We start from the raw sequence: 26,490 nt of genomic DNA, 5'->3' as shown, positions 1-26,490 counted from the left end.
CTTCGGGTTGGTGCGAACGGTGCGCTCCCGTTCTAACGGCTGTTTGATCGCGTTAACACCTAGCGGTGCCGCCCCGCCCCGCCCCGCCCCGCCCCGCCCCGCCCCGCCCCGCCCCGCCTTGCCGCGGCACGCCCCGACCCCGTCGCCGCCACACTTCGCACTGCTGGCCGTCGCGATGCTGCCCCGAGTCCTCCTGCCTCTGCTCGCCGTCGTCGGCGTCCTCGTCGTCGCGGTGCTCGGCACGTCCGCGACGACGCCCTTCGAGCTGAGGCTGCCGCCGCACCGCCTGCCGGGTCGGCGACTCGCCCACGGCGACGTCGGCGACACCAGCAACGCCACGGCGGCGGTCAGCGCGGAGGGTCCGTCCGGGGTGCTGTCCAGGAAGCGGCGGTACTTGACCTTCCCCAGGGGCAGCTCCATTCAGGTTCGAGCCAACAATATCTTGAAGTTTGTGATGTGCGTGGCCGTGTGTGGTCCTGCACTTGCATGACACGAAGATGCCTGCAGCTGGTGTACTGCATGTCGGTGCGCGGCTACGTGCCCTTCCAGACCATCTTCATCTTCGGCATGACGGCGGGGCTGGCGTGGCAGCTGCCCACCGAGGCCGAGCAGGTGTACCTGCAGCGGCGCAGCGTGGGTCAACACCCGGACCGCGAGCACCGCGTCAAACTGTACCGCTCCGTGCAGACCTTCCTCAACCAGTGCGTCACACACCGGCTCTTTGACGCCCTTCTTGAAGCGCAGTGTGTTCATTTTGGTTTTGCTGCCGCCCCGCAGGCGCGGTCTCAAGGGCGAGGAGTGCGTTCAAAGGACCGTCTGCGAGAGCACCAGCCCTCGCCAGGGCAAGCGGAACTTCATGGAGGAGGTCATCAAAGTGCTGTTCAGGTGAGTTTCGAAACAGTGTCCCTGTCAGAGCCCGAAGCTGTATTTTAAATCTGGCGCTTCCGCCCTTGCAGCCTGCCGGAGAGCGACGCGGAGGGCAGCACACTGTGGGACGAGGCCAAGTACAACGGCACCCCGTGCAGCAAACGCTTCCCGCGCTGCGCCTCCATCCTCGATGTAGCTCTGCCTCCCCAAGCCCAGGAATAAACTCGACTTCGCCCTCCTTCTGTCGTCTCTTTCCAACTTTCCCAGCTCTGCACACGCGTCTTACGGTAAACGTAAAATAGTTGGGTGGAAGGGAGAAAAAAAAACACAATAATGGCAGTGTATTGATGAGCGGTTAATTTGGTTTTATTAATAGCCAGTCGTACAATACGAGAAATTAACAAAGTTGGTACAAAAAAGTGCCCTTTCAGTCCCATACTTGTTTGACGCTGACCATTCTGACCAGATTCTAAACAATAAAATACTACAACGAAGTAGCAAAGGTACTTTGTATTATGCTGTTACGAATAGACTTTGTACAATAAAGACATACAGACATCCAAGTCGAGAGAACTAAGAAGTACTTGTGTACAATATTAAAAACTTCTAAAAAGATATTGAGATCACAAAGAAACTAAGCTTCAAGACTTTCAATATTGTTTGTCATTTCATGACGTTTGGGAATTTTTTTTTTTTTTGTGCGTGAAGGGTGAAAGTACGATGCAATGCGGAGGTAATAAGGTAACTTTGATTCCACGCGCTTTTCTCAAACAAACGCTGAACAGTCGGCGGCAGTGCTCTAGCGAACGCTGTGGTTCAGTCTGAGCTGCACAGTGGGCCAGAAGACCAGCGGAGGCGACCAAAATTATAGCCGCCTTTGGAGCCTCAGAGTCACTAAATGGGACTCGAACCGAGCGTGCGACCCCACTAATGGATTCCCCGGTGGCGCAGAGCAATCCATTGCACACATTCGGTTCACAGTTAGAACCCTACAAAGAACTGTTCGATGTCTGAAAGCAGCTTAGTCGAGCGATCGCCAGCTAAGTTTGAGTAAATAATACTGAGTGACCGCACACAACCACCAGCGTGCAGCAAAGTCTACTGGCCTCCTACTGGCTACGAATCAGGCGCACTTAGGTCCTCCAGCCAGTGGTCCCGGAAACCACAAACACAGCAGACGGAGGGTAGGCCGGTATGAGGTGGTTATGGCGCTTCCTTGTTAGGTTACATTATACAAAGCTACCAAAGTGTGAAAAAAAGTGAATTTTCTGGGTATGCATTGTTACTTTGAGTACTATGAACACACGATATGCGCGAGTTTCTCACACCACCTCCTTGGTATGTCGTTTTTTGGCTCAGAAACCGGCAAGAAAGTTGCCTCATCCAAACAGAGAAACAGGTGCGGCAACTTCCATGTCAACTTCCAAGCGGGGTGCGTTCCAAACAACGTCAACAGGGTTTGCATCAAATATAAACTACGATCTGTTATATACACGTACTTTTGTTATCACGAGTCCCGCCCTGGGGGCGTTAGAATAATCAATAAATAACTTTACAAATTCTATGAATTAAGTTAGGAGCAACCGAGATTCCTTTCATACGTTCACAACGCTGTCCCTCTTGTTCCCCGACTGCTTCAGCTGCTCTTGCATTTGAGCGAGCATGTCCTGCATGCGTCGTATCTAGAATCAGAAAAATTGGAACGCCACAGCAGATTAGGGTAATGAGGAAAACGTTGGACAGAGACACGATAAGAGGGACGCACCTCCTCGTCCTTCTGGATGAGCAGTCGGTCGGTCTCCGTTATCACACCGTCGTTAATCACGGAGTCCCTCTTGAGTTTGCTGCTGCAATCAGAAAGGCGTCACGTTAGTCATTGGGAAAAGGTCGGTCACGGCCGCGGCGCCACATCACGACCAGACAGATAAATGCCGTGCTTCACGGAAACTAGTATTACGCGAGTCTGTCGTGTGTGTCTCGTGAACTGTGAGTGATCCGAGCATGGTGCGTTCGGCAGAGGTGAGGAATCCAATTTGAAAATTAAATTAACCTCAAGCGCAGCTTCCATTTCAGACACCTGAAACTGAAACTCCAGCTCCAGAGTCGTTACATGGGGCTCAAAGCGAACGTGTGACACCACCAATAGATTCCTCGTTCGGAGAGCAATCCATTGGTGGGGTCACACGTTCGGTTCGAGTCCTGTTTAGCGACTCTGGAGCTCAAAACGCGTCTAGAGTTTTGTCCGCCTGCGCCCACTGTGTCACGCTTCGTACTCGTCACGCTGGAGGCATTCACTCACCCAGGAGCTCGCTCCCGGATGGCCTGCTGGCTGATCTGCGAGATGCACTGCGCGCGGAAGTTCTCGTAGTGCACGTCCTCGGTCACGTCCTTGAGGTCCTGCATGTGGGTGGTGATGAGCATGTTGCGCAGCTTGTTAAAGTCGCTGTGCTTCGGGTTCTCCACTGGGGGCGAAAGGGATTGGGTCAGTACCGCATATCGCACAGTGGGCCAGAAGACCGCGGTGGAGGTGGACAAAATCCCGAACGCGTTTTGAGCTCCAGAGTCGCCAAATGGGACTGGAACCGAACCTGTGACCCCACCAATGGATTCCATTGGAATCCATTGGTGGGGTCACACGCTTGGTTCGAGTGCTGTTTAGCAACTCTGGAGCTCAAAACGCGTCTAGAGTTTTAGCCGCCTGCGCCGGTCCTCTAGCCCACTGTGCATCGGTGAGGTGTTGGCAGTGATTTGCCTTACCTTCGACCACGCCCCACGGGTACTGGCGGCCGCGCACCTTCTTGCCGCCCACCTCGAGCACGGTGTTGCTGCCCACCACGGCGAAGGGGACGCACGCCTTCAGCTCGCGGTCCTGCGTCTTGAACTCCTCGTCCTCGTCCGAGTCGCAGTCCGGGAACTGGTAGATCTGGATCTTGTGCTCCTCGATGTCGGCCAGGATCTGGCGCTTGAGCTTGACCACCTCCGCCTCGGTGAGCGTGTCCGCCTTGGCGATGACGGGCACGATGTTCACCTTGCGGTGCAGCCGCCGCATGAACTCCAGGTCGATCTGCCGCAGCCTGAAAAAGAGCAAAGGACTCGGATGAGTACTGTGGGCCAGAATCCCCAGGAAGTGCCAGAGTCAAAAGTGTTGCCGACCGCAGCCAGCCTACCAGGCAACTAGGCCAGTGGTTCTCAACCTTAGGGTCGCGACCCCAAGTGGGGTCGCGAAAAAATTTTAAGGGGTCGCGGCGAGGTAGCTGGGGTCGTGTTTTGGGCCGATTTTAAGCAGCCACTGCGTCTGATCCGAGGCGGGCATTTTGCTCCCTCAACGAGCAATTGGTCTTTGAACCTTCCTTTAGCATGCCTTTGTTACGGAGTGTGATTATCAGTCTAAGTTTGGGAGCAGTATTGTCTCAAAGTTTACCAAAACGGTCAGAAATGTCTTTGAAAAATCGTGTTTTGGGCCGATTTTAAGCAGCCACTGCGTCTGACCCGAGGCGGTATTTCGTCCTCCTTCAACGGGCAATTGGTCTTTGGACCTTCCTTTAGCATGGCTTTGTTACGGAGTGTGATTATCAGTCTTAGTTTGGGAGCAGTATTGTCTCAAAGTTGGCCGAAACGCTCAGAAATGTCTTTGAAAAACCGTTGTGACTGTTTTGGTCAACTTTGAGACAATACTGCTCCCAAACTAAGACTGATAATCGCATTCCGTAACAGAGGCATGCTAAAGGAAGATCCAAAGAACAATTGCCCGTTGAGGGAGCAAAATGCCCGGCTCAGATCAGACGCAGTGGCTGCTTAAAATCGACCCAAAACATGATTTTTCAAAGACATTTTTGAGCGTTTTGGCCAACTTTGAGACAATACTGCCCCCAAACTAAGACTGATAATCGCACTCCGTAACAGAGGCATGCTAAAGGAAAGTCCAAAGACCAATTGCCCGTTGAGGGAGCAAAATGCCCGCCTCGGATCAGACGCAGTGGCATGCTAAAGGAGGGGTCCCGTGGGGTCGCGAAACTTTTCCTGGGGGTCGCGGAAATTTTTGGCTACAAATTTGGGGTCGCGAGCCGAGAAAGGTTGAGAACCGCTGAACTAGGCGTTCTCAGGGGCTTGCCGTAGGCTGAGGTTGGCAACCCTTTTGACACTTCTCTCGTCACCGAGGCCGCCGTGCAGGCGAAGCAGGACGTACCCGTGGCCGTACGGCGGGATGAAGTAGAGGCAGCAGTGCACCCGGTTGTCCTGCAGGTTCCTCCGGTTCAGGCCGTTCTCGTCCGTGAAGTACTGACGGAACTGCTCGTCGACGTAGTTGACGCAGGCGCGCCACGACTCCTCGCCGTTAATGCCGTCGCCGAAGCCTGCAGCACAACGAGGAGGCCAGCAGGGCGTCAGCCAGCGAACCCAGCGGCCAAAATCCCGGACGCGTTTTGAGCTCCAGAGTCGCTAAATGGGACTCGAACCGAACGTGTGACCCCACCAATGGATTGCTCTTCGAACGGGGAATCCATTGGTGGGGTCACACGTTCGGTCCGAGTTCTGTTTGGCGACCCTGGAGCTCAAAACGCGCCTAGAGTTTTTACCGCCTGCGCCGCTGTTCTGGCCCACTGAGGTGCCCTTCCGCGGCGCTCGGCTGCCCGATGGGCTGCCTACACCGCAGGCGAAGCAGAGCCCAGCGCAGCGTAGCGTACCTGGCGTGTCCACGATGGTGAGCCGCAGCTTCACACCGCGCTCCTCGATGTCCATGCTCTTCTTCTCAACCTGCGTCGTCTTCTCCAGCCGTTCTGTCCAAACAAACACGACGAATTGGGACTTATTTCCACGTGAGGACGTTCCAGCGCGTTTCAGACTGTGCAGTGTGGCCATATATGGAGGCGAAAATTACCGCACGGGGCACCCAGTGGCGGAAGGGTTGCCAACCTCAGCCTGTATTCCAAGCAGTATCCGGGCTGTTGTCTCGAGAAGTTGCCTTCGGCAGGCTGAGGTTGGCAACCCTTTCGACACCAGCGTGGGAACTTGTGCCTCACAGTGGGCCAGAAGACCGGTGGAGCGGCCGAAATTCTGGACGCGTTTTGAGCTCCAGGGTCGTTAATTAGGATGTGAACAAAAAGTGTGACCGCACCAATGGACAGCTCACCGAACGAGGAATCCATTGGTGGGGTCACCGCTCGGTTCGAGGCCTGTTCAGCGACTCTGGAGCTCAAAACGCGTCTCGAATTTTGGCCGCTCCACCGGTCTTCTGGCCCACTTTGTGCCGACTCGACCGCAGTGTTCCGAAGACGAGACTGACCTCCGACGTCGGCCACCTTTCGCTCCTTGTAGAGGTCGCCGAGGAAGAGGCTGTTGATGAGGGTGGACTTGCCCAGCCCCGACTCGCCCACCACCAGCAGCGTGAAGTCGAAGCCCCTCTTGACGGACTTGCGGTGCACCTGCTCCGGCAGCGTGGCGAAGCCGATGTAGTCTCTGCTGTCTGGCTGGAACAAGGGCCGAAGGCGGGGACGTTAGATCAATCGAGAAAAACAAAAATACAGCGGGGGGAACAGATTCCCACATTCATTGTACAAAAATTGAGAGAGAGAGAGAGAGAGAGAGAGAGAGAGAGAGAGAGAGAGAGAGAGAGAGAGAGAGAGAGAGAGAGAGAGAGAGAGAGAGAGAGACTCCATACGCGTGTCCTGGCGCCTCCCTGCCGCCGTTCCCACGCGAAGGCGAACGGGCCGAACAGGGCCCAGCAGTGTGACCGATCGGGGAAGGCGCGCCTACGGCGCCTAGCCTCGCGTCGTGCCTCGCGTGGTCCGCGTGGTGTGAGAACGCCCTCCCCTCCCCCTTGTCTATTAGCACGGCACCACTCATGCACGGTGCGGCACTTTCGAGCAGAAGCATCCTCCACTCGATGCACTTTATTTTCTCCGCGGACGGCGTCTCATCGCTCTGTCTCTTTTTTCGTGCACCTCGCCCTGTGAGTGGGAGAGAGAGAGGGAGAGAGACGCACAGTGGGCCAGAAGACCGGTGGAAGCGGCCAAAACTCTAGACACGTTTTGAGCTCGCTAAATGGGGCTCGAACCGAACATGTGACCCCACCAATCGATTGCTCTCCAAACGAGGAATCCATTGGTGGGGTCACACGTTCGGTTCGAGCCCCATTTAGCGACTCTGGAGCTCAAAACGCGTCTAGAGTTTTGGCCGCCTCCACCGGTCTTCTGGCCCACTGTGAGACGGAGCGACGAAAGCGATGTTCGGAATGGCTGTGCCCTCCGTGCCGCACCGGCTGCACTCGGCAGGCACGCGGAGTGCACTGGCAGTACACTGTGAGTGCATCCTGGATGGTCGGCCCTTCCGGCAAGTGCGGCCCAGAGGCCCAGAGGCCCAGACGCCGAGTGCGGCTCAAATCGATGCACTCCGAACGCAATATTTGATGGCCCCTCCACCGCCTGCTCGAGTCACGCGCACGCCACTCCGCGTCTGACACGCTATACGAGCCGGGGAAATCAAACACACCGTTCCAATTTTATTTTCATTTTTTTTTTCGTCAAGAAAATATCTTGGCGTGCAGAGTATGAGCGATTTCAAGAGCGCCCGTCCGTCGGCCGGTCTGTCTGCCTGTCGCAAAGTCCATTTGTCTCCGACGCTGATGGTGGGAAAGCAGACCTGAAGGCCGCCCCAGACAGTCATTAGTACTTATTTTCGCAGGTCTTCCCTCCACCGGGGCACCCCGAATAACCAAGTGCGACGCGCTGAGAAGCGCGACTGCAGCGCCGCCGCGTGCGCGTGGCGGGACAAAGGGACTTCGCCCCAGAAGGCTGCTCTCATCGCCGCCCATCGCTCTGTCTCGCTCGCACTCACGGGGCGTCCCGTAAGGGAGCGAGAGAGACAGCGACGAAAGCAGTGCCCAGCCTGCTGTCCTGCACCCAGCGCGTCCAAGGGATACGCACCGAATCCCGTTTTTCGCTCCACGAAGCATCATTTTTTTCCCGCCCGTTCCGTTTCAATTGACCGTCGCGCCGTGAGCGGGGCTGGCGGGGCTGCCGGTGCCGCATGGCATGGGCCGTGCCCTGGCAGTGCCCTGGCAGTGCCCTGACGAACAGGAAGCGCTGGACAAAACAAATGTCTCCATGAGCCATCAATTCCCATCCACAAAGTCGTCGCTTCCTCCGACACGTCCTGCGCCGCCACGCCACGCCAATGACACTCATTTACGCGCGGGCCCCGAAGGGGGTCGCCGTGGGGTCCAGCGGGGCTCCAGGCATCAATGAGCACGCCCCTCTCCCGCGGCCCCCGCGGCCCCCGCGGCCCCCGCAGCCCCACGGATAGTCTTCTGGGGCAATAAACCCCGGGAACAAGCCCCGGCTGTGGGGCCCGCGGCAACATGGCGTGGCCCGCGGTACCGCGGACGTCCGAACGCCCCACGCCGAGCCTCTACCCCAGGGAAAGCCCCAAGCGACACGACCGCGGCTGCTGGAGGAGCATTAATGACTGCTGGATAAGTAGCGCACCGCACGATGCTCCGGCGTCGCGAGGCCCGCTTACCTCATGCCGTTGGGCCTGCTTAGCGCGGCACCCCGCCAGGCGGCTAAAATTCTAGACGCGCTTTGAGCTCCAGAGTCGCTAAATGGAACTCGAACCGAACGTGTGACCCCACCAATGGATTCCTCGTTCGGAGAGCAATCCATTGGTGGGGTCACACGTTCGGGTCGAGTCCTGTTGAGCGACTCTGGAGCTCAAAACGCGTCTAGAGTTTTGACTGCCTCCACTGTGCCCCGTCAGCGAAGCCTCGGGAATTCGTCTAGTAGGCAGAGGCGAGCCTAGCGCCTGACATGCATGCACCACCGGCCTGCATTCTGCATCTGGACCACGGAGTGCCAACTGAACACCGAACAAGTTCCCGTATTTCAGACTTTTCCAATTTATTCGCGCACATATGGCCAAGACGGTAAAAGATTGTCTCATTTGAACCACCCCCGTACCGAGTGAGTGCGGACGGACGCGCCAAAACCGTGGCAGAAAAAAAGAGACCGCCTGAATGGTATTGCACTGGTGTAAATCAACTCAGAAATTTTCTGATAAACGGTGGATTTTCTGATAACTTGACAAAAAAACATCAGATTTCGAGTATTTTCTGATAACATCTATGATTTATCAGAAAGAGGTCATCAGAAATGTTTTTTTCTGATACTTCCATAGGTTATCAGAATAGAGACATCAGAAAAAGAGGCCTTTCTGATAAGTCGATCTGATTTCTGATAACTGCTAGTTATCAGAAACATAATCGTCAGAAATGTTTCTGATGTCTGATGTTCAAAAAAATGAGATCCCTGTAAAATAGAAAGTTTACATTATTTCAATTTCAAATTTGGTGAGTGTCTTGTTTGCAAGATTTGACTAGGCCAGTTTTTATCTCAATGAGATCGGATCACATTTACTGTCTTTTTGAGAGTTGATGGCGAGCTAGCTCAATTTGGACTGCAGATTTGGATCGGACTCGGTTTCGACCCCCTGAAGACGTTTTCCCCGTTTCCGAGTCTCACGTAGATCAAAAAATATATTTACAAAAGAAAATGATTATTCTGATATATTTCTTTAATATGAGTCCAGCCGATGTTATCAGAACTAAAGTCATCAGAAAATTGAGGCATCAGAAACACAAAAATCAGAAATAGGTGTCCGAAAAAACATCAGAACTCAGACATGAGAAATGTTCTGATATGCAAAAGTATCAGAAAATTTCTGAGTTGATTTACACCAGTGTGTTGGGCATTGTTTTCCGCGCGTGAGGAATGAACGAAGCACGCCGAATCGTGCCGATGCCACCGGTACGGCGCGGTGGCGGGGCGGGGCGGGGCAGGAACACAACGGTCTAGCGGCGTAACGCGCTGGCCCAGACAAAGGCCGCCGTGTTCAACATGCCCCGCCACTGCCGCGCACTGCCGCCACGCAACAATGCCTTCGCCGCCTTTCATTAATAATGTTGCTCCAGTGTATTGAGGCCGTTTTAAAAATCGTTGACGCTCCGGCCGTCTCCACTGGACGCCGCCCGTCCCGTTAGCAGGCCGGTGTGATTCGGGAAAATCGGCCGGTGGACGGGGTGGACCCAGTTCAGCGGCACGGTTTGATAGCCCGGCGGTGCTTTAGCTGGGCCGCGCCGACCCGGCCTCCGCTTCGACGGCGAGAAGCATTATCGAGTATTATCGGCAGGGCAGTTTATCTAAAAATGGGGGCTCGGGGAGGTCGCGGCAGGATGTACCACACTGTTTTTATCGAACGTGACGCGGCGGGGAAGCAACACAGCAACGCACAGCGCACGCGGACGAAGGCGAAGCGCAGCGAAGCGTCGATGAGAAGAGCCGTCTCCTCCAAGTCCAGTGTTCGTCGCGCTGCCTGAGTGCCGCGAAGTGCCGCGCAGTGCTGTGGGGCTTGGCGGCGGGGCGTGGCGGGGCGCCGCTTACCTTGGGCTCGGGCACGTCTTTCTTGACGGCCCAGGCGGTGGAGAAGCCCAAGCTGTTGGGCGGGCAGGACAGGCACCAGGTGGGGCTCTTGGGCAGGCCGGGCTGCACGGGCCCCGTCGGCACGTACGTGAGCCTGGACGGCGACGTGCGGCCCGGGTACTCCAGCGGGGCGGGGCCGCTGGCCAGGAACGTGCACTTGGCGAGGGAGGCTGCGTCCGCGCCCACCGGCAGGTCGGCGTCGACGTCCACCTCCAGGGGGTGCGCGGGGTACTCCCTGCTGCGCGCCGCGGAGGCGTACGACCACCCCGGCCCGGTGTGCATCTTCTGCGGCGTCGACGTCAACGTCGTCGACTTCTCGGCGGCCGCCTTCTCGGGGGGCTTGGCCTGCTCCATGGTGGTCGGGCTGCTGCGGCGTTCGTCCTTCCGCGCGTCCTGGGCGTCCTCCTTGGGGACGTCCTTCGGGAGGCTGCCGGTGTCGGCGGTGCCCGGCGGCTCTAGCAGTGTCGGGGCAGTGCTCTGCGCAGGACTGGCGGGCTTGTCTGTGGAGAGCGTTGTCGTTTCAGTCTTCGCCGCTGCGCTGGGATTCTCTTTTTTCTCGTCCTTGGAGCTGTCCTTGTTCAGGTCCTTGCTGGCGTCTTTGGCGGCGTCCTTGCCGAGGTCCTTGCCGAGGTCCTTGCCGGCGTCGCGCTGCTCCTCGAAGTCCCTGGCCGCGGACTGCGGCCTCGGCGCCGACACGAACGACGTGCAGTACTGGTAGCTGGGGCTGGGCGAGCGCGCGGGCTTCTTGGCGGCCTTCTTCTCGTCCTGCTTGTCCTGCTTGCGGCCCTTGCCGGGCTGGGGGATCATCACCGCCGTGGTGAGCGACGCGGCGAGCAGGGCCTCGACGGTGGAGCCCCGCGGCGTGGCCGGCCCTTTGCCCGCCGCGCCGGCCGCGCCGCCTCCAGGCCCCGCGGGGCCGCCGCCAGCACCGCCAGCACCGCCAGCACCGCCAGCCCTGGAGGGCGGCCGCGATGGCCGCGCCCCCTTGCCGTCCACCTTTCCGCCGGAAGTCCCCCGGAAGTACCGCCCCGCGCCCCGGAAGCGGCGGCCTAGCGCATCAGGTGACGCGGGCGTCGTCCGCGACCACGGCGACGCTGTCCGACGGCGTCCTGGTGCGCGGCAGCGGCTTCGGCATGGTCCTGGCTGCCTCTCCGGCGGCGAAGTCCTCCAGTGTGCGGCTCCGGGGCGCTGGCACGGGCCGGGCCGCGGGCGGCGCCGTCGGCCTGGTCGCCACGGTGGAGCGGGGCGCGGGCACGGGGGACGCCCTGGGGCTGGCCCTGGGGCTGGCCCTGGGGACGCGGGGGCTGCCCTGCTGCGGGTGCGGGATGTCCACGGCCGCGGCGGACACGGCCTCCGCCAGGCGGCGCTGCTGCACGGAAGGCTTCACCGCGTGATCCAGAGTGGCGACCTGGCGGACCTGGCTGGCCTGGAGCACTAGAGGGGCGTCGCGGAGTCCCTCGAAGAGCGTGACTAGCCGCACGCCGGACGCCGACTTTCCCGCGTAAAACGTGTGCGAAGACCGCGAAGACGCAGTCACAGCCCGGGGCACTCGCCGGAGCGGTCCACGCACTTGGAGACCAGCTTTACGGCCTGCGGAACGGAGTTCGCGAAGCCTGGCAGCGTGACAGCACCAGCGTGCCGCGGAGCGCGGAGCCAGCGAGCACGGCGTCGGCGGCGTCGCGGAGGGCGCGGAGTCCGGGAGGTGTTGCACCTGTCGCGGGCGGCGGCCGACTGTGCTGTCTGCGAGTGCCTCCTCCTCTCCCCGCCCCCGTGCACGGGCCGTGGCCCCCGAGGGCCCCGTGGGCCTCGTACCGCTCCAGCAAGTCCTATCCGCCGGTCCGCTGCGCGCTGCGCGCCATGCCGGGGGCTGGCAGCCTGGTTCCGAACGCTGCTTTCGTCCCTCTCACTCTCCTGCGGGAGGCCCCGTGAGTGCGAGAGAGACGGAGACAACGCCGTGCGGAATCGGCCTGCAGGCCGGGGGGGGTACCCACGGAAGAAACGTCGTGACGGGCCGATGGCGGGAAGGGGGTGGGAAGGGACGGAGCGTTTTTGTGGCGTTACTGTATCAAGCGGTGAGATTTCCCATGGATACCGATAGCGTCGCCACACCCAGCGACGCCCCTCGCCGCCCGGCCGGCCAGACAGTCATGCTCGTTGTTCCGCACCGACTCTGCAAGGCGGTGGACGGTACACAGTGGGCCAGGAGACCGGTGGAGGCGGTTTTATTGCAATATCTATAGATAACGTGTGGCCGTTAGCTGCTATCCCGCACGGAGGCGATCCCATTTAGGCACTTCCCTCCCAGCGTATCGGGTCCACGCGGTCCGCATCCAGGCCTTCATCCAGGCCGGCAGTGGTAGGGCGCACCCGGCGCACCGCCACGGCACCATTGCCATGGACAATAAGGGAAGAGGCCGTCCCGAAGACAATTAGAGGGGACTGTACACTACACCAGCAGGAAAGACCCTCGTCGCTATACTCCGCGCGCTAGATACTCGGATACTCGCAACGCTGAACTCTTATTCCCCATTGATAGAGGACTCCATCCTCCTTCACGTAACTCAGGGGTCTAAACCCCCTGCCTCCTCTTCCCCTGGCATGTGCAGTGGGCGTATCCAGACTTTGTGTTAGATAACACACACACAAGCACACACACACACAATTGTGTTGGCACGAGCCAATTAGCTGACGCGGTGCGCTATGTACGACGATCGATTCCCCACAAGGCGGAAAAATGAAGAAAAAAAAAAGAGCCGGTGGAGTCATTGCCGCATTCCTGCAAAACGCCGACAAGGCCTCCTTAGCGACTGCCACCCCTTTCTCCGCCAAGCTGGAAGCGTCTTCAAATTCCTAAATGAGCTAAAGTTCTCTTCAGCTTCAAACCATTGCAATATCTTTCATTTTATTTTAATTTTAAAATAGAAGAGGGAGCGCTGCGGTGTGTCGTCTGGCGGGTGAAATGACATTTCCCCGTCCAGGTCCCCGCCAGCCACGCAGGTCGAGATCAAGGTGACATTTTAGGATAATGGCGGCCTAGAAGGGGAGACGCGGAAAAGAGCAGCGGCCCAAAAACAAAACACAAAAAAAAAAAAAAATAGAAAAATGAACGGAGGGGAGAAAAACGGTCGGACCCACTGGCAATTCGAGCTGTCCCTTCGGCCTTCCCTTTCGAGTAATTAGAGTCGCGGTAATTCGTGCTTCAGGCCGCCAGGTCGCGGAGGTGCGAGTGGCGCCACGGAGCGCTTCGTTCTCTCTCTCTCTCTCCCCGCGTGGTCGGCGCCGACCAGGTGTTAGTCGAGTCGTCCGAAGTCAAGTGGGAGGAAATCACGACAAGAGAACGCTCTGGCTTTCCTATGGCGGGTGTGTCGCGCCAGGGAACGGTCAACAGTGCTTGCTCGAGCAAGAAGCAAATTCCCCCGAGATGATCTGGCACGAGCCAAAGCGGGCCGCGGGTGCAGCACAGTGGTGCAGCCCGCTACCCAAAACACCCCACCCACCCCAGCCCTCCTCCACCCCACGCGGCGCACCCCTCCGAACGAGGGGGACTAGGGGTGCGTGGAAGGGGTGGGGTGGGGGTGGGGTGGGCGGCCTACCCCAGCGCAGGCCTCGTTCTAGCCTAGCCCGGCCCAGCCACTGGCCCAGCCCGGCGCCAACGCGTCCATAACCTCATTCCTAGCTCCGAAAAATTGATAACCGAACAACCATCTGGCGGTGTCCCAGTGTAGTGGCGCAGTGTTCGCGCAGGAAGTGCGTTTCAAGTTTTTAAGTTGGCGCGCTCGGGGTGCTTGCCCTGCTCGGGGCCCCACCCCCCAGCCCCTGGCGTGCAGCGGACTGATTCCGAGAGTCGTTTTCATCGCTCTGTCTCTCTCGCACGTAGACGGGTCGCCCCGAGAGTGCGAGAGAGACAGAGCGACGACTCCCCGGCGCCCCCGCAGCCCCCTGCCCCTGAGCCGCCGTGCCCCGCGGCGCCGCGGCGCTAGCCAGCGCTAGCAGGCAGTGGCCAGTGCGTGGGCGGTGCCTAACTGGGCTGCGGGACTGCGGCAGCCAAAACAACAACTGAACGCACCACTTCCTCGCGTTCAACGATCGCAGTCTAAGAGCAGGTCGGGTTCTTTCCTCACGAGGAGAGCTCCGCAGCGGACCTGTCAAAAAGCACGAACGACGAAGAGTCACAGGCGCGACGCAAAGAAAGCGCGAGCGCTGGACTGCATCGTTCAATCCACAGGAAGGGTTTGTGGAATTGTAAAAGCGCCCCATCGCCGTGGCGTCGCCGTGGCGTGCTCGTCGGCACTGACCTAGCCAGGCACAGCCAGGCAGTCGTAAAAACAACGCAAGGAAAGCGGCGATCGTCGAGTCGTTTTGTTTCGGCCGGCCCCTCGGCCCTTTCCATTTAATTTGCTTCGCCTCGACGAAAGAACGAGAACCGCGTGCGGAAACAGCGGGGTCGGCCGGAGCCCCCGGACCCCCCGGACCCCACGGGGGGACCCCCAGCCCTGCTAACCTTTTCCTATCGCGGGGCCAAAGAAGCGGCGCGGACGGGGAAAGCAGAGCCAAGCGGCGTCGCTCGCCGAAATGTCGCTTAAGGTTAACAACCAGCAGGGCGAGGCGGGGCGGGGCCCAGCGGGCCAGGCCGCCAGGCCCCTCGAGCCCCAAAGGGCCCAGAGGCCCCGATGGGACCCCAAAGGGGGCGCGGAGCGGCGCGGAGTGATGACCCACCTGACATTCTGGGCGAGGCGAGTCCAAACACTGGTGCAGTCGGTGGACGGGCGGCGGCCCGGGCGGCTGCCTCGTGGATCTGTGCCTCTGGGACTCCAGCCGCGGAAAGCTTGAGGCTCTCGGACGCTGGGGCGTGCGTGCGGGGCGTGCGGCGTGCCTCACATTCTCCAGGCTCTGCTTCACGCGCACGCAGCGCGCGGGCTGGCGGTGAGCGCGGCTAGCGTTCAGTCCACACCGTCCACACGGCTCGCGTCCTCAGCGCGTCGCGGTCGTCTCAGCCAGCGCAGTGCCGCGGAGCCGCGGCCGTGGTCCGAGGATGTGGTACACTGCCTTCCCTTCCCCCGCCCTTCCCCTTCCCCGGGACCCTTCCAGCGGCCTGCACGCGCGCTCTCTCTCTCTCTCCCTCTCGCGCGCGTCGTCTGTCTCGCTCCCTCGCGGCGCCCCCTCCCCTCCCTGACCGGCGTCGCCGCCGCCCCTCCCCCTCCCGTTCCAGCATATCGATTGAGGCCGGCGTCACCGCGGAGGGCGGCGCGGGGGGAGGGGGAGCGTGTGGGAGGGAGGGGAGGGGGAGTCACCCAGCCCGCGGGCCGCGGCCAGCGAGTGCAGCGAGTGCAGTCAACTCGATTTGTCTCGACGCGGATCGTTCCGTCGCTCCGTCCCACTCCCACTCATGGCGGTAACGGCAGTGCGTGGCCGCCCCGCCGCCTGCCTGTGCGCCGGGTAGGCAACCCTTCCGGCACCGCCGCCTTGCGTTTGGCCTGTGGTACTTCCCCGCAAACCACAGGTCGTCCCTTCTAGGGCCGCACGAGAGTCCTACACTGTATGAGACCAGGCCGCACCAGCCCGCATCATGAGTCGAAGCTAAAACTGGAGTTGGGCGTCAGGTAGCGAAATAAACGGGTCACCATCATGTGGCAAAAGCCGTTTTATTTGGTAACTGGCAAAAAACACGATACAACAATTGTCAACAAATGGGGACACTCTTAGGAGAATGGGTATTTCTGAACCACAAAATATCACACAATTCAGTATTGCTTGAATTGACATTCAATAAGTCATGACCGTTCCGTAAAAATGTCTTCAAAATACATGATATACAATGAGAGAAAAGATAAAACAATTTCAATAGAAAACTGAAAAAAAAACGTGATTTGGGTATATTCGTTTTTAAGCTAGAGAAAGTTAGGTAGAACTTTGGAGCAGGTTTCATTATCATACAGAATCCTTTATCCCTAAATGCATTAGTACTATAAATATGATGGAAATAAACACAAAAGCTCCACTTACCAACACTTACTTACACACACCACGCAACTTCAAAAAGGAAACAATACACGCAATTAAGTAATCTCCTGCATGATTAATGTCTTGTTAAATTGAAACTTATCAAACACATGGTTTTAAAAAAGAGATACTAAATTGGGAACTTTGGTAAATACAGTAAAATTATTTTTAGTTGGGAATAAAATGGCATTAATGACTAGATTGTTTATCATGACAAGGAAATATTTTCTTCCATACTTATGAATGGTAAAATACTGCTGCTAATGTAGAAAGAATGCAGAACACTTACATACATTCTACAACAGCTAATAAGCAAGGAATACATAATGTGTAAAAGAGAAAGTGAAACAAATAAGTCAATGGAGATTCGATGAACAGGTGACGTATGCAGAAAATTTGATACGACAACCACATGCCAAAAAGTTTCCACAGTCAGTTTAAGAATTAACAGGTGATTATAGAATCAGGGCAGAACAGTAAACAAAACACAGTTTCTGTGCCAACACAATCTAAATGTTTATATAAAAATGAAGTTTTTAGTTCAGCCACGCCATTAATTAAAACATGCTTTGAAGCTACAAATTATTAGCAGACTTTACTTTCAACCTGAGATTACATAACAAAACCTTGAGCATTGCTCATTAAACAGAAAGAACTAAAATTTACCAGTGAAAATAATCTGTATGATTATTACCACCATCTCCATCTTCATGAGATATTTTTCTTACAGAAATTTAGTACATTGAAGAGTCTTTAGAGTAAACAAAATAAATACGTAGCTAAAAGGTAATAGAGGAAAAATGTACAAAAGACATTCAAAACACAATTCTTAACGCAGTCAGAGTTGCAGTATCAGCGATAAAGAGAATGAATACCAACAATCACTAAGCCCTGGTTATCTATTCTTAATTAGTACCATGATCAAATTCAAACTGGTAGAAAATGCTACCAGTTAACATAAATTACCTACAAAGAAAGAGATTCAACATAGGCCTAAAATAATTGCCATGTACAGATCAACAACTATACGTAATTTAAAAAAAAACTGGAGTACAGAATTCGGACCATTTCATAATTGTGACAAAAAGATGGACACTTTATGAAACATTACATTTTATGATACACAGATCTACAAGAATTATCTAAATTAAAGACAGGAGTTTGTTTACTGTTTAATTCTCATCTCAATTGAAACTTAGTCTGGGAAGTGACAGTAAAGGTATAAAATGTTAACCCAAGTGTATCAAATATGACATGAGTACATATTTACTTACCCCTCCTTTTTCTTCAGAGCACTTTTGAAAGATTAGTTACAGAAGAATAAATTATATCACCATTGCTCTGCAACACTTATAAGATATCTAATAGTGTCAAAATGCTATCAGGTTTTTGCTGTATGTCAGATAGACCAAATTTAAGTGGGAATCTATGAGTTTAAAGACCAGAAAAATCACTTTTAATGAGACACTGTAGACCAAGAATTATTAGGAAGAGGTGTAAGGGTCTTTTTCTGTCATGAATTGGGGTCGTTCAGAGAGAAACTTCTTCAACTTCGTAGGGTAGTCTGTCATGATTCCTGTTACACCAAGCTGTACAGCTGCTTCAAACTCGTCTTCATCATTCAAAACCCAAAGGTAAACCTAATACAAAAATGAATCAAGACTCTTTTAAAATTATGTCAGTGTAATGGAAGAGGTGGAGAGAAAGATAAAAATTCTGTACCTGAATACCACGTCTCTGAAGGTGGGTGAAAAGACAGCGTCGCATCAAAAGACAGTTCATTCCACGCAACATCAGTGAGTGCAAGGGGAACAACTTATCAGAGTCATTTTTCTTCCTGAAAGAATACAAATTATTAGAAACTCAAAAGATTCGAAAATCCGGACAGTCAAAATTAAGACTTAAAATAATACAGTATGTGTCTAATCACTGCACATTTCTGAAAGGATTTGTTCACTACACATCACATTTGATGTGTAAAAACTTTACCTCAGATAAATGGCCGGAAGAAATATTTCTAAATTTGATTCTTTAAGAGGAACAAATGGAAGGAGTCCTGTGTAGAAGAGAAGAACCAATTCCACCACCCGACGCATTGAAAAGAGTAAATTTATTCGAGGATTCTGCGTGGAAACGTAATAGAAATAAAAGTTAGATAGTTTGGTTAGGTCCCAGCAATGCACCATCAGACCTCATCATGCACCACCACAACCCTTTCATACAGTTCTCTGAGACCAAATTGTGAGCACCAGCACAGTACCATTGTTAATGCCAATCATGCAGAGTCTTTCAATAGACCTCAAAACCAGAGTAAAAAATATAAATTTGCTTAATACGTACCTCATTGTAGCACTTCAAAGTGACTGTGTTGTTAATGTTACCCCACACAGTCAATTCCTCCCGATTATGGTCCCGAACAAGTCTAGACACTTCTTTAATAAGATTGTCATCATTACGTTTGATATCTATGTTTATTGGAATGTTGGGAAAGGATTGGAAAACTTCTTCTAAAAGAGGAATTCGACGCTCTTCTGGACGTCCAGATCCAACATAGTTGTGCTCTGAAATTGAAGTTTTAAACAGCTCATAAAAATGCCAAACATGACAAGGAAACTAAAGGGATTTTCAGCTAACTTACCAAGATCAAAGTCCACAGAGATTTCATTTTTCAGCAGAGGCAGTTCAGAATACGGAGTTTTGGAGATGTCAATATCCAAGCCACACACCCTCATTAAATTTTGATCATGGGACACTACAACTTGGTTGTCGGCTGTTAGGTGACAATCTAGTTCAAGCATGTCTGTCCCAAGGTTTACAGCCCTGAAAACATGTTAATTGTACACAGTTAAGAGATCTACTGATGACAGACAACATGGAGACAATAATAAAACTGAAACCAGTGGTGGAGAAGAGTAAGTACCTTTTGAAAGCAGCCATCGTGTTTTCGTACATTTCAGCTGCACCTGAAACAGAGGTCAAGTTTCATTGAACATGTGCAATAAAAAATTAATTATACAGTAGTCTCAAGAAACAATGGACCCTGGCAAATAAAGAAACACAAACTATGGTTGAAATGTAGGTTAGGTAGACAATGATTCTGTGATTTCTCATGATGATGGCAAGTGACTTTCATTCATAAAAATTTCAACAGACAGCCTGAAGTTGAAAAAAGACACACATAAAACTTGTAACAGGAAAACTAGAGCACCAAAAGCCTGATTGATTCCCGTTATGCTCACCTCCTCGGTGGCTTATGTGGTGGCACGTGAACTTTAATTTCTTCTTCCTATGCAGAAGAGTCGGATACCTAAACAGTATCAACGACGCAATCACGTATCCACAAACTGCTGCGTACAAAATCATTTTTGTTTGTTTGGGATGACAAGCTCTATGCAAAACTTCTGACACTTCCTTGTCCCTTGTCTTCTGCTCGGCCGGTGCGGCTCAGGGCAGGACTGCTGTGCACAGGCGCAAGGCTCCCCGGATGAGGGGTGGGGGTAGCGCCTTAAAACGCCTGCGACAGAGGCCACCAACACACCGCTGTGGAGACGGTGGCCTACCCCATTACCATTACCATTAAGGGCTAGACCACACATGATCGTATGCCCATGGGCTATCCCCTATAGGAAAGCTTTCTTCCGTCCGAATAGTCACAACCGTACATTACTCAAAAGGGGTAATGTAGGGCTCTATGCAGTCGGACATGGCAGGTCGGGCCCGAAAGACAGACGATCAATTGTGGTCAAGTCCGTACAAAGGGGAGTGGTCACACACTCTCATTCCAGGACTGCAGACAAGAGAAGGCAGCTGCCAAACTCACTCATTACGACGTTGTGGCCACACACAGGGCATCTGGGTTGCGGAGCGTCGATTGGTGAATACCGTTAAATATGTAGGGAAAGGAAAGATAAAAGACAGAGGATAGTCTGATGGCCGTTCAGGCAACAAGTTATTTATTGGAAAACATGAAAAAATCAAAGGAGCATGAATCAAAGTCGCTCGTCTCTCACGAGACAAGATTGCACTTTCCCGCACAAACTTGGAAAGCTAGACTCTACACATTAACAAGTGTACCAATTGACAGAAATAAATAAGTGTGTTAACAAGAGCAAATCCCAGCAGGAATTTTCAGTACAGTAATTGTTTAAACAGAAAATGGAACAGAATGTGAAGACTAAAATGCAGGTTCCAGACGGAATGTTATACAGAGCGGACTTGAAAATCAATAAAACATACGCACTATTTGTAGTGATAAAACAAATGATTAACCTAATTTTAACGCACTGGTGGGAGCACAGCCGATTTTAATCAAGGCGATCTTAAAAGATTTTAAAGCAAGTGTGAAAAAGGATCCCAAATCTTGTCAATTAACTGCCACTACCAGAAGAAAGCCTGTAAACTAGGCTATTAAGTTGGATTAAAATTATTGAGAGAAGAAGTACATCTAGCATAGTTTTGAGAGATAATGGGAAACTGTTACATGGTTTCATGTGAGTGTCAATAGTCAAAAGCCTCCCGTACTCACTTCCGTATCTCTCCCCATCACCCGAAAATCAAAATAAAATGTTACTCTAGGTAAAGGAAATTAGACACAGCACTTTTCTAACACAACAAAAAAGAAAGAGACTAAAAATAATACTTGAAGGCTTTCCACCACAACTAACAAGAACATTGTTGGGATTTCTGCAAAAGCTCTAACAAAAAGTTCACAAATGCAAATCAAAATTTCTTTGAATATCAAGTAAGAACTGTTCCAGACTCCACAACTGGTAACTTAAACAGTTTCCAATAACTACCAGCAATCCAAAGGTGACTGGTCCACATGAACATGCATTTACAAGTATCAGTTGTAATCAGAACCATGTTGACTAGCACAATGTGCAGGCTTTCTCACTGCGTGTCTTTACAAGAAAACTAAAATAACAGCAAGGGAAGGGCATGGGATCTGATACTCTAAACCCTTTTTCAGGATTTGACTGTGGCAAATTTCACATCATGGATGCATATATGCATCATGCCCCCAGGAAAAATCTTCGTGAAAGCAGCTAAAATAATAAGCAGTAGAATTATTCTATAATAAGAACAATTTTAAAATGACTTTTCATTGTTTAATTAACCTACAGTAGAATCATTACACAACAATAAAAACGTCTGAATGACTATTAAGTGTTAACAGAAATCAAGAAAGAATTAAGAGTAAAAAAAAACCTCCCCAACAAATAAAAACAGAGAAAAGAACAACAAAGAAATTAACCATTTTACGTTAGTATAAGAGTCACATGAAATAGTTTATATTGATCATGTGATGCAATCACAAAAGAGGTCCCGACCTTAAATTACATAGTTATTACAATGCACGAAACAAGTCAAAGAAAACAGCTGAGTATCACATGATATCTCTTCCATTCTGGACAGACGTATCTAGAGGAGAGAGTATTTGAGTAATAATAATAGACAAGAAGGCACGAAACCATAGCTTTGAAAACAACCACTTAAGAAGAGATCATGATCGTTGATCAACATACTCTAACATGATCTCAATTCTTTTCTTTGCCTCTTTTTGGTCATCTAGCGTGCACCCTACAATTGTTGCACCGAAGTGTTCATCAGGCGGAACACCAACTGTTTGGTTAGAGCAGCAAGCATTCATGTACGACATAACCCTTTGTCGAGAATTGATAGGATTCTTCTTCACATCTTTTTCTAAGTCACTGAGTAAACTGTTCACCTGTGGCAAAGAACAATGTCAAAGTAGTAAGATAACTTCAAGAATATGATTGAAGCACAAAACCTGAATCTACAAGCCATAAACACAAACATACCTGTCGACTTGCAGAAAGTTGAGCTGCGTCTCTTGCCATAAGGTTAATTGAAACTTGAACAGTTTCTGATAATTTGTAAGCTTTGTGAAGATGACAAAGGGCATCGTCTCTTTGAGCTGCACAGAGAGAACAGAGAGTTATTATGTATCAATAAAGAACAGGTAGTTCAAGGAGTAAAACAGCAAAAAACTCTTTACCTGCAGAAAGTGCATTGCTACTGTCAGATTTTAACAGTTCTACAAGTGATTCTATGCTTCGCAGTATTTTCTCTTTGTCTTCTGCTAATCTTTTAGCATCACTCCGAAGTTTGTCAGCCAATTCTGACACGAGGTCAACTGCAATTTCCATGTTTAAGTGATGGAGAAACCAGATGGCTGAAGGTGGGCTGGTAGGTAGGACCTGCAGCACAGAAAGGTTATGCAATGTGAGAAGGTAAAGTCTAAGCAATCTTTCAGAATAGTTAGCAGCTTTCGCTTGCACAAAGAACATGAAACCTGAAATGTTTCTTACAATGATGTCACTAGTAAAAGCTGATTTGAAGTTGACATCAAGGGAATGAATGAGATAAATAAAAATAGTGCGGGCAACCAACCTTGTTCTCCTCACGTCAAACTGTCAGTCAGCGAAGCGAGTCGTGGGTTCGAGTGCTTGAGCGGCACACTCGGCGAAAAAGATTAAAACAGGTCCGAACAGCAGGCCGTATCCATGCACTCATCGCAAACCTAGAAAGACTTTTTGATTCGTAATCTAATGAATCCAATCAATTCTATGGTGCATTTTATGTTTACAAAGGCGAACCTAGTATCTGATTTTGAAACCCAGGTTGTACAACCTGGCTGTGGAGAGCGGTTCCATTCAAATGGAGCCCGAAGCCTCGAAGTTGGTTTGTATCTGAAGCCCTAAAGCAGATGCAATGCACTTGCATTGCACTACAAAAAATTATGCCACGCGAGACCGCCGAAATACGTAAGCATGATAAACTGCGGGTACTAGCTTCAATCCACTCATGCGAATAAAGAAATAAGAGATATTAACAAAATAAGAGAGAGAGGGTGTGCCAAAATCATTTTATGAAATACACTTTAAAGCAACATGTTCACAAGACAAATAGGAGTTTAAACAAAAATTATAATAGAAGAGTAAATAATAATCTCCGAACAGAAAATTGGTTTGCCTGTATGTGGCACTTGAAGCGGGTTGAATTTGGTCCCACTGTACATGTATTGCAAAGTATGTACTGATACAACAAAGAAAAATAATATATTATATATATGTATGGTTACATATGTATGTCATTGTGTGACCAACACACCAAAATAGGCTCTAACATTTCACAGTTTAGTCCAAAAATTTCTCCTCTTCCATCTTATGTGCATCTTCTTGAAGTGCCTGAGTCAGACTTTTGACAGAGCTATCAGGGATTAGTTTTCCTAGAATTTGAAAATAAGCTCAAGTTCATTTGATGAATCTTACTTCATGAAATGAAAGTACCTGTCCAAAAAGTTCATTCAGGGATTCTTACCAATAATTATGTCTGGTTCCTGGTTGAAAGAATGCAGACGAACAATCTGCATTCTTTTCCCATGTATATTTGTGCTATTCAGGAGACCGTCTGCCTCAGTCCATACACCTGGCGCATATCCTGCAAAAATAGTGTGTACTACACGTTGAACACCAACGTCGCATTTTTTACCCGAGGCAACATTTTTGCAGCGCCCACCCCTAAAAAATTAAGAACAAGAACAATCAAATAAAATTGTAAAAAACCAAGAACTGTCTGTCCATCAACAAACTTGATTACCAATAAGCATGGGAGCATATGGTTTTAGAAGATTCATAGTGTTTGGTCCAGTGCAGTTCAGCCTCATCCTTTGGCACTTTCTTGTATTTACTTTTAATCTCTCTTAAAGTCATCTCGTGCAAATCATGGCCTTTATTAGGCCAGTATAAAGTATATAACATGTCCTCTTGGTTGGGTCTCGTTTCGTTACTGGAATTGGACTCTAAAGCAACAGCCAAAACTACAGTGTTGTTGGAATTGCGAACCTATCAAAAGATATTGGCAATTGTGGTCAAGAGTTTTAAAAATTCAACACTTAGGTCTGTCAAAAATTCAAAAAGCTGTCATCAATAACTCACCTGATGGGAAATGTAGAAGCCCTCTTCTTCCCCAACCAACCCTAGGTTTCTTTCAGTAGCTTTACTCCATGGCATCCCTCGGTCAACATGCACACCATACAATTGAACAGCAGCTGTTCCAGTGGCATGTTTTCGCTGGAATTTGGACACTTTGAATATTTTCACCTCCTCTCCAGAGGCACCAAGATCCAAGATGTCAAAATTAAAGCAATCACGTTTCTTTGCATCAAAAATTAAAGATTGGAGTGCATTTGCTACATATTGAAACAATTTGTTTCGGAAACCAGCTGTTGCAGAAGACCACTGAAATTTTGAATCTAGACTACTCTCATTGTCTGGCCGTGAATCACATGACTCAACTTTAAATCTCTTCGATGGCAGCTCAGAGACCGTTTCAACTAAAACAACAATTTTCAGATTACAAATTAATGACAAAAAGTGGAAGAAAACCACAAAAATCCTAGATTTTCTAAACAAGGAACTACACATGGTAAATAAGATAAATTAAAGAATAACAAAAGGGAACAGGTTTCTCTTAATACCTAGTTTTCTTTTGCCATTCAATTCCCCTGATTCATCTTCCTCATCTAATTCCATTGATTTGTCTTTGGGAACAAACAACTCTAACTGGGGTACAATTCTGATGCAATTTGTGGTTGGGAAGTGCAGCACAGCCCTGCAATTGAAATTGACATTGAAAACAAAAAAACCTTTAAGGGATAGTTTTAATGAGTTGCTCTAATGTATTTACTTTACTGTGTAGATAAAGTCCGATGAGTTATCTATTGGAGCACCATTGGCTTTGTTTGGGCATTGTTGGTCAGCATTGGTGGGGGACATAGAATTTACGAGATTCTTTCTGACATTGTTTTCTGTATCACTTAATGAACTGTTCATGACCTGTTGGAAAACAAAATGTCAACATGTCATGGCCAGGTGAAGAATAGAATTTCTAAAACCTTCACAAAAATACCTCTTTACACATTGAAAGTTGAGCAGCGTCTTTCATCAGATTTGTTGCAACTTGAATAATGGCTCCAGAGTCAGCTCCCAAGTCAGCTTTATTGAGATGGTAGAGAGCATCATCTGTTTGAGCTGCCGAGAAAAAATAAAGATAAATGGGTAATAAATAGAGTTGTCAGAAATTATATAAATTTCTAACTATTAAATCACCTTACTACCTTTAGAAATTAAATCACTGTGGCCTGATTGTAGCATTTCTTCAAGAAATTCTATAGTTTGAAGTATTTTATTTGTGTCCTCTGCTAATCTCTTGGCTTCACTTCGAAGTCTGTCAACTAATGCCGACACAAAATTGACTCCTGTTGCCATATTGTTTACACAAAATGGTGGAACCAGATGGAATAGTTGGCTGGATCTATGGACAGACAAATACAGCAACGAATCATTTTATTGAGCTAAAACGGGCAACTTAATGATCACTGGAGAGTGTTAGAATCTAGGTTTTATAGGCAAAGGCCAGGATTTCTTCACCATGAGAGGTACAAGATGAAATTCATCGAGTGTCATGACTCCAAACTTCGAAAGACATTCACAAAGGAATGAGACAGGCGCTAGGTTTAAAATTGTTTATCAAGCACACAAGAGCATTGTTGTACTCCATATCCTCACACTCCCTGTAACTTTCCACAATCCATAACAGCCTTTCGAGCTGATGTTAACGGGTTGCCTACACCGCTATTACCGGTACACGTAAGTTCATCAATCGAAGGCTATGTTGTTTGAACCAGAAATCGTCTCATGATGAACCGGGTCGCACGCGAGTGGAACAGGTGCAAACAGGTGCAAAAGTCGACAATAAAACTTTTCGCAGTTGCGACAATGAGTGCGATGGTTGCAGAGTCGTCATTTTGAACAACTCACCTCTTCTGGCAGGCACGATTCAGTTCCCACAGAACAGAACAGTTTCAGTTTCTTACCGTTTAGCTTGGGACTGAACTTAGCAACAACAAACAAAAAGCCACCAACTTGGCGGTTCATTGGCCAGCAGACGACGCCTCAGTGCACCAACGAAAACCGAAATATGATCGAAACCAAATCATTGAACAGAAGCATTAAAATCTATAAAATTTTACCTCCATGCTAATAACTATCTAAAACACCTTTACTGTTACCTCGATTCAACAGCTGCGACGTTTTTTCAACTGTTTGGAAAAAGACGGAAGTACTGT

General features: G+C 50.8%; 5 protein-coding genes across 9 annotated transcripts; 1 reads left to right on the top strand and 4 right to left on the bottom strand.

Moving 5' to 3' along the window:
• The first annotated feature begins 306 nt into the window (after positions 1-306).
• Positions 307-1,212, top strand: LOC117645052. The gene is made up of 4 exons (XM_034384946.1): positions 307-424; positions 508-701; positions 778-885; positions 957-1,212. Exons 2-4 carry the CDS (start codon positions 520-522, stop codon positions 1,087-1,089), a joined length of 423 nt encoding a protein of 140 aa, XP_034240837.1. The 5' UTR covers positions 307-424; positions 508-519; the 3' UTR covers positions 1,090-1,212.
• Positions 1,202-15,325, bottom strand: LOC117645051 (septin-4). Its single transcript, XM_034384945.1, has 8 exons — positions 15,054-15,325; positions 6,149-6,328; positions 5,550-5,642; positions 5,054-5,219; positions 3,625-3,941; positions 3,167-3,329; positions 2,633-2,714; positions 1,202-2,549 (listed from the first exon to the last, which is right to left on the bottom strand). The coding sequence occupies exons 1-8, from the start codon at positions 15,058-15,060 to the stop codon at positions 2,463-2,465; spliced, it is 1,095 nt and encodes a 364-aa protein (XP_034240836.1). The 5' UTR covers positions 15,061-15,325; the 3' UTR covers positions 1,202-2,462.
• A 635-nt stretch (positions 15,326-15,960) lies between these two features.
• Positions 15,961-19,700, bottom strand: LOC117645146 (lysophospholipase D GDPD1-like). Its single transcript, XM_034385120.1, has 7 exons — positions 19,577-19,700; positions 19,258-19,300; positions 18,976-19,157; positions 18,678-18,898; positions 18,327-18,460; positions 18,060-18,174; positions 15,961-17,977 (listed from the first exon to the last, which is right to left on the bottom strand). Exons 1-7 carry the CDS (start codon positions 19,698-19,700, stop codon positions 17,822-17,824), a joined length of 975 nt encoding a protein of 324 aa, XP_034241011.1. The 3' UTR covers positions 15,961-17,821.
• Positions 19,701-20,259: 559 nt separating this feature from the next.
• Positions 20,260-22,934, bottom strand: LOC117645147 (BAG family molecular chaperone regulator 2-like). 2 transcript variants are annotated; one of them, XM_034385123.1, is made up of 4 exons: positions 22,670-22,934; positions 22,357-22,558; positions 22,160-22,275; positions 20,260-22,065 (listed from the first exon to the last, which is right to left on the bottom strand). In XM_034385123.1, the coding sequence occupies exons 2-4, from the start codon at positions 22,505-22,507 to the stop codon at positions 21,841-21,843; spliced, it is 492 nt and encodes a 163-aa protein (XP_034241014.1). In that variant the 5' UTR covers positions 22,508-22,558; positions 22,670-22,934; the 3' UTR covers positions 20,260-21,840. The 2 variants fall into 2 exon arrangements, with proteins under 2 accessions (XP_034241014.1, XP_034241013.1); XM_034385122.1 differs by having other exon boundaries at positions 22,752-22,933.
• Positions 22,935-23,207: 273 nt separating this feature from the next.
• Positions 23,208-26,301, bottom strand: LOC117645144 (protein strawberry notch-like). 4 transcript variants are annotated; one of them, XM_034385115.1, is made up of 9 exons: positions 26,183-26,301; positions 25,480-25,676; positions 25,272-25,393; positions 25,050-25,198; positions 24,841-24,974; positions 24,299-24,696; positions 23,961-24,205; positions 23,682-23,881; positions 23,208-23,589 (listed from the first exon to the last, which is right to left on the bottom strand). In XM_034385115.1, the coding sequence occupies exons 2-9, from the start codon at positions 25,628-25,630 to the stop codon at positions 23,498-23,500; spliced, it is 1,491 nt and encodes a 496-aa protein (XP_034241006.1). In that variant the 5' UTR covers positions 25,631-25,676; positions 26,183-26,301; the 3' UTR covers positions 23,208-23,497. The 4 variants fall into 4 exon arrangements, with proteins under 4 accessions (XP_034241006.1, XP_034241007.1, XP_034241008.1 ...); XM_034385116.1 differs by having other exon boundaries at positions 26,239-26,298; XM_034385117.1 differs by lacking the exon at positions 26,183-26,301 and adding an exon at positions 26,004-26,163.
• Between the last annotated feature and the right edge of the window lie 189 nt (positions 26,302-26,490).

The sequence above is a fragment of the Thrips palmi genome, unplaced genomic scaffold (genome assembly GCF_012932325.1).
Source record: "Thrips palmi isolate BJ-2018 unplaced genomic scaffold, TpBJ-2018v1 HiC_scaffold_18, whole genome shotgun sequence".
Classification (NCBI taxonomy): Eukaryota; Metazoa; Arthropoda; class Insecta; order Thysanoptera; family Thripidae; genus Thrips; species Thrips palmi.
Note: the sequence above shows the minus strand (reverse complement) of the source record. Positions and strands in the feature narration are given on the sequence as shown.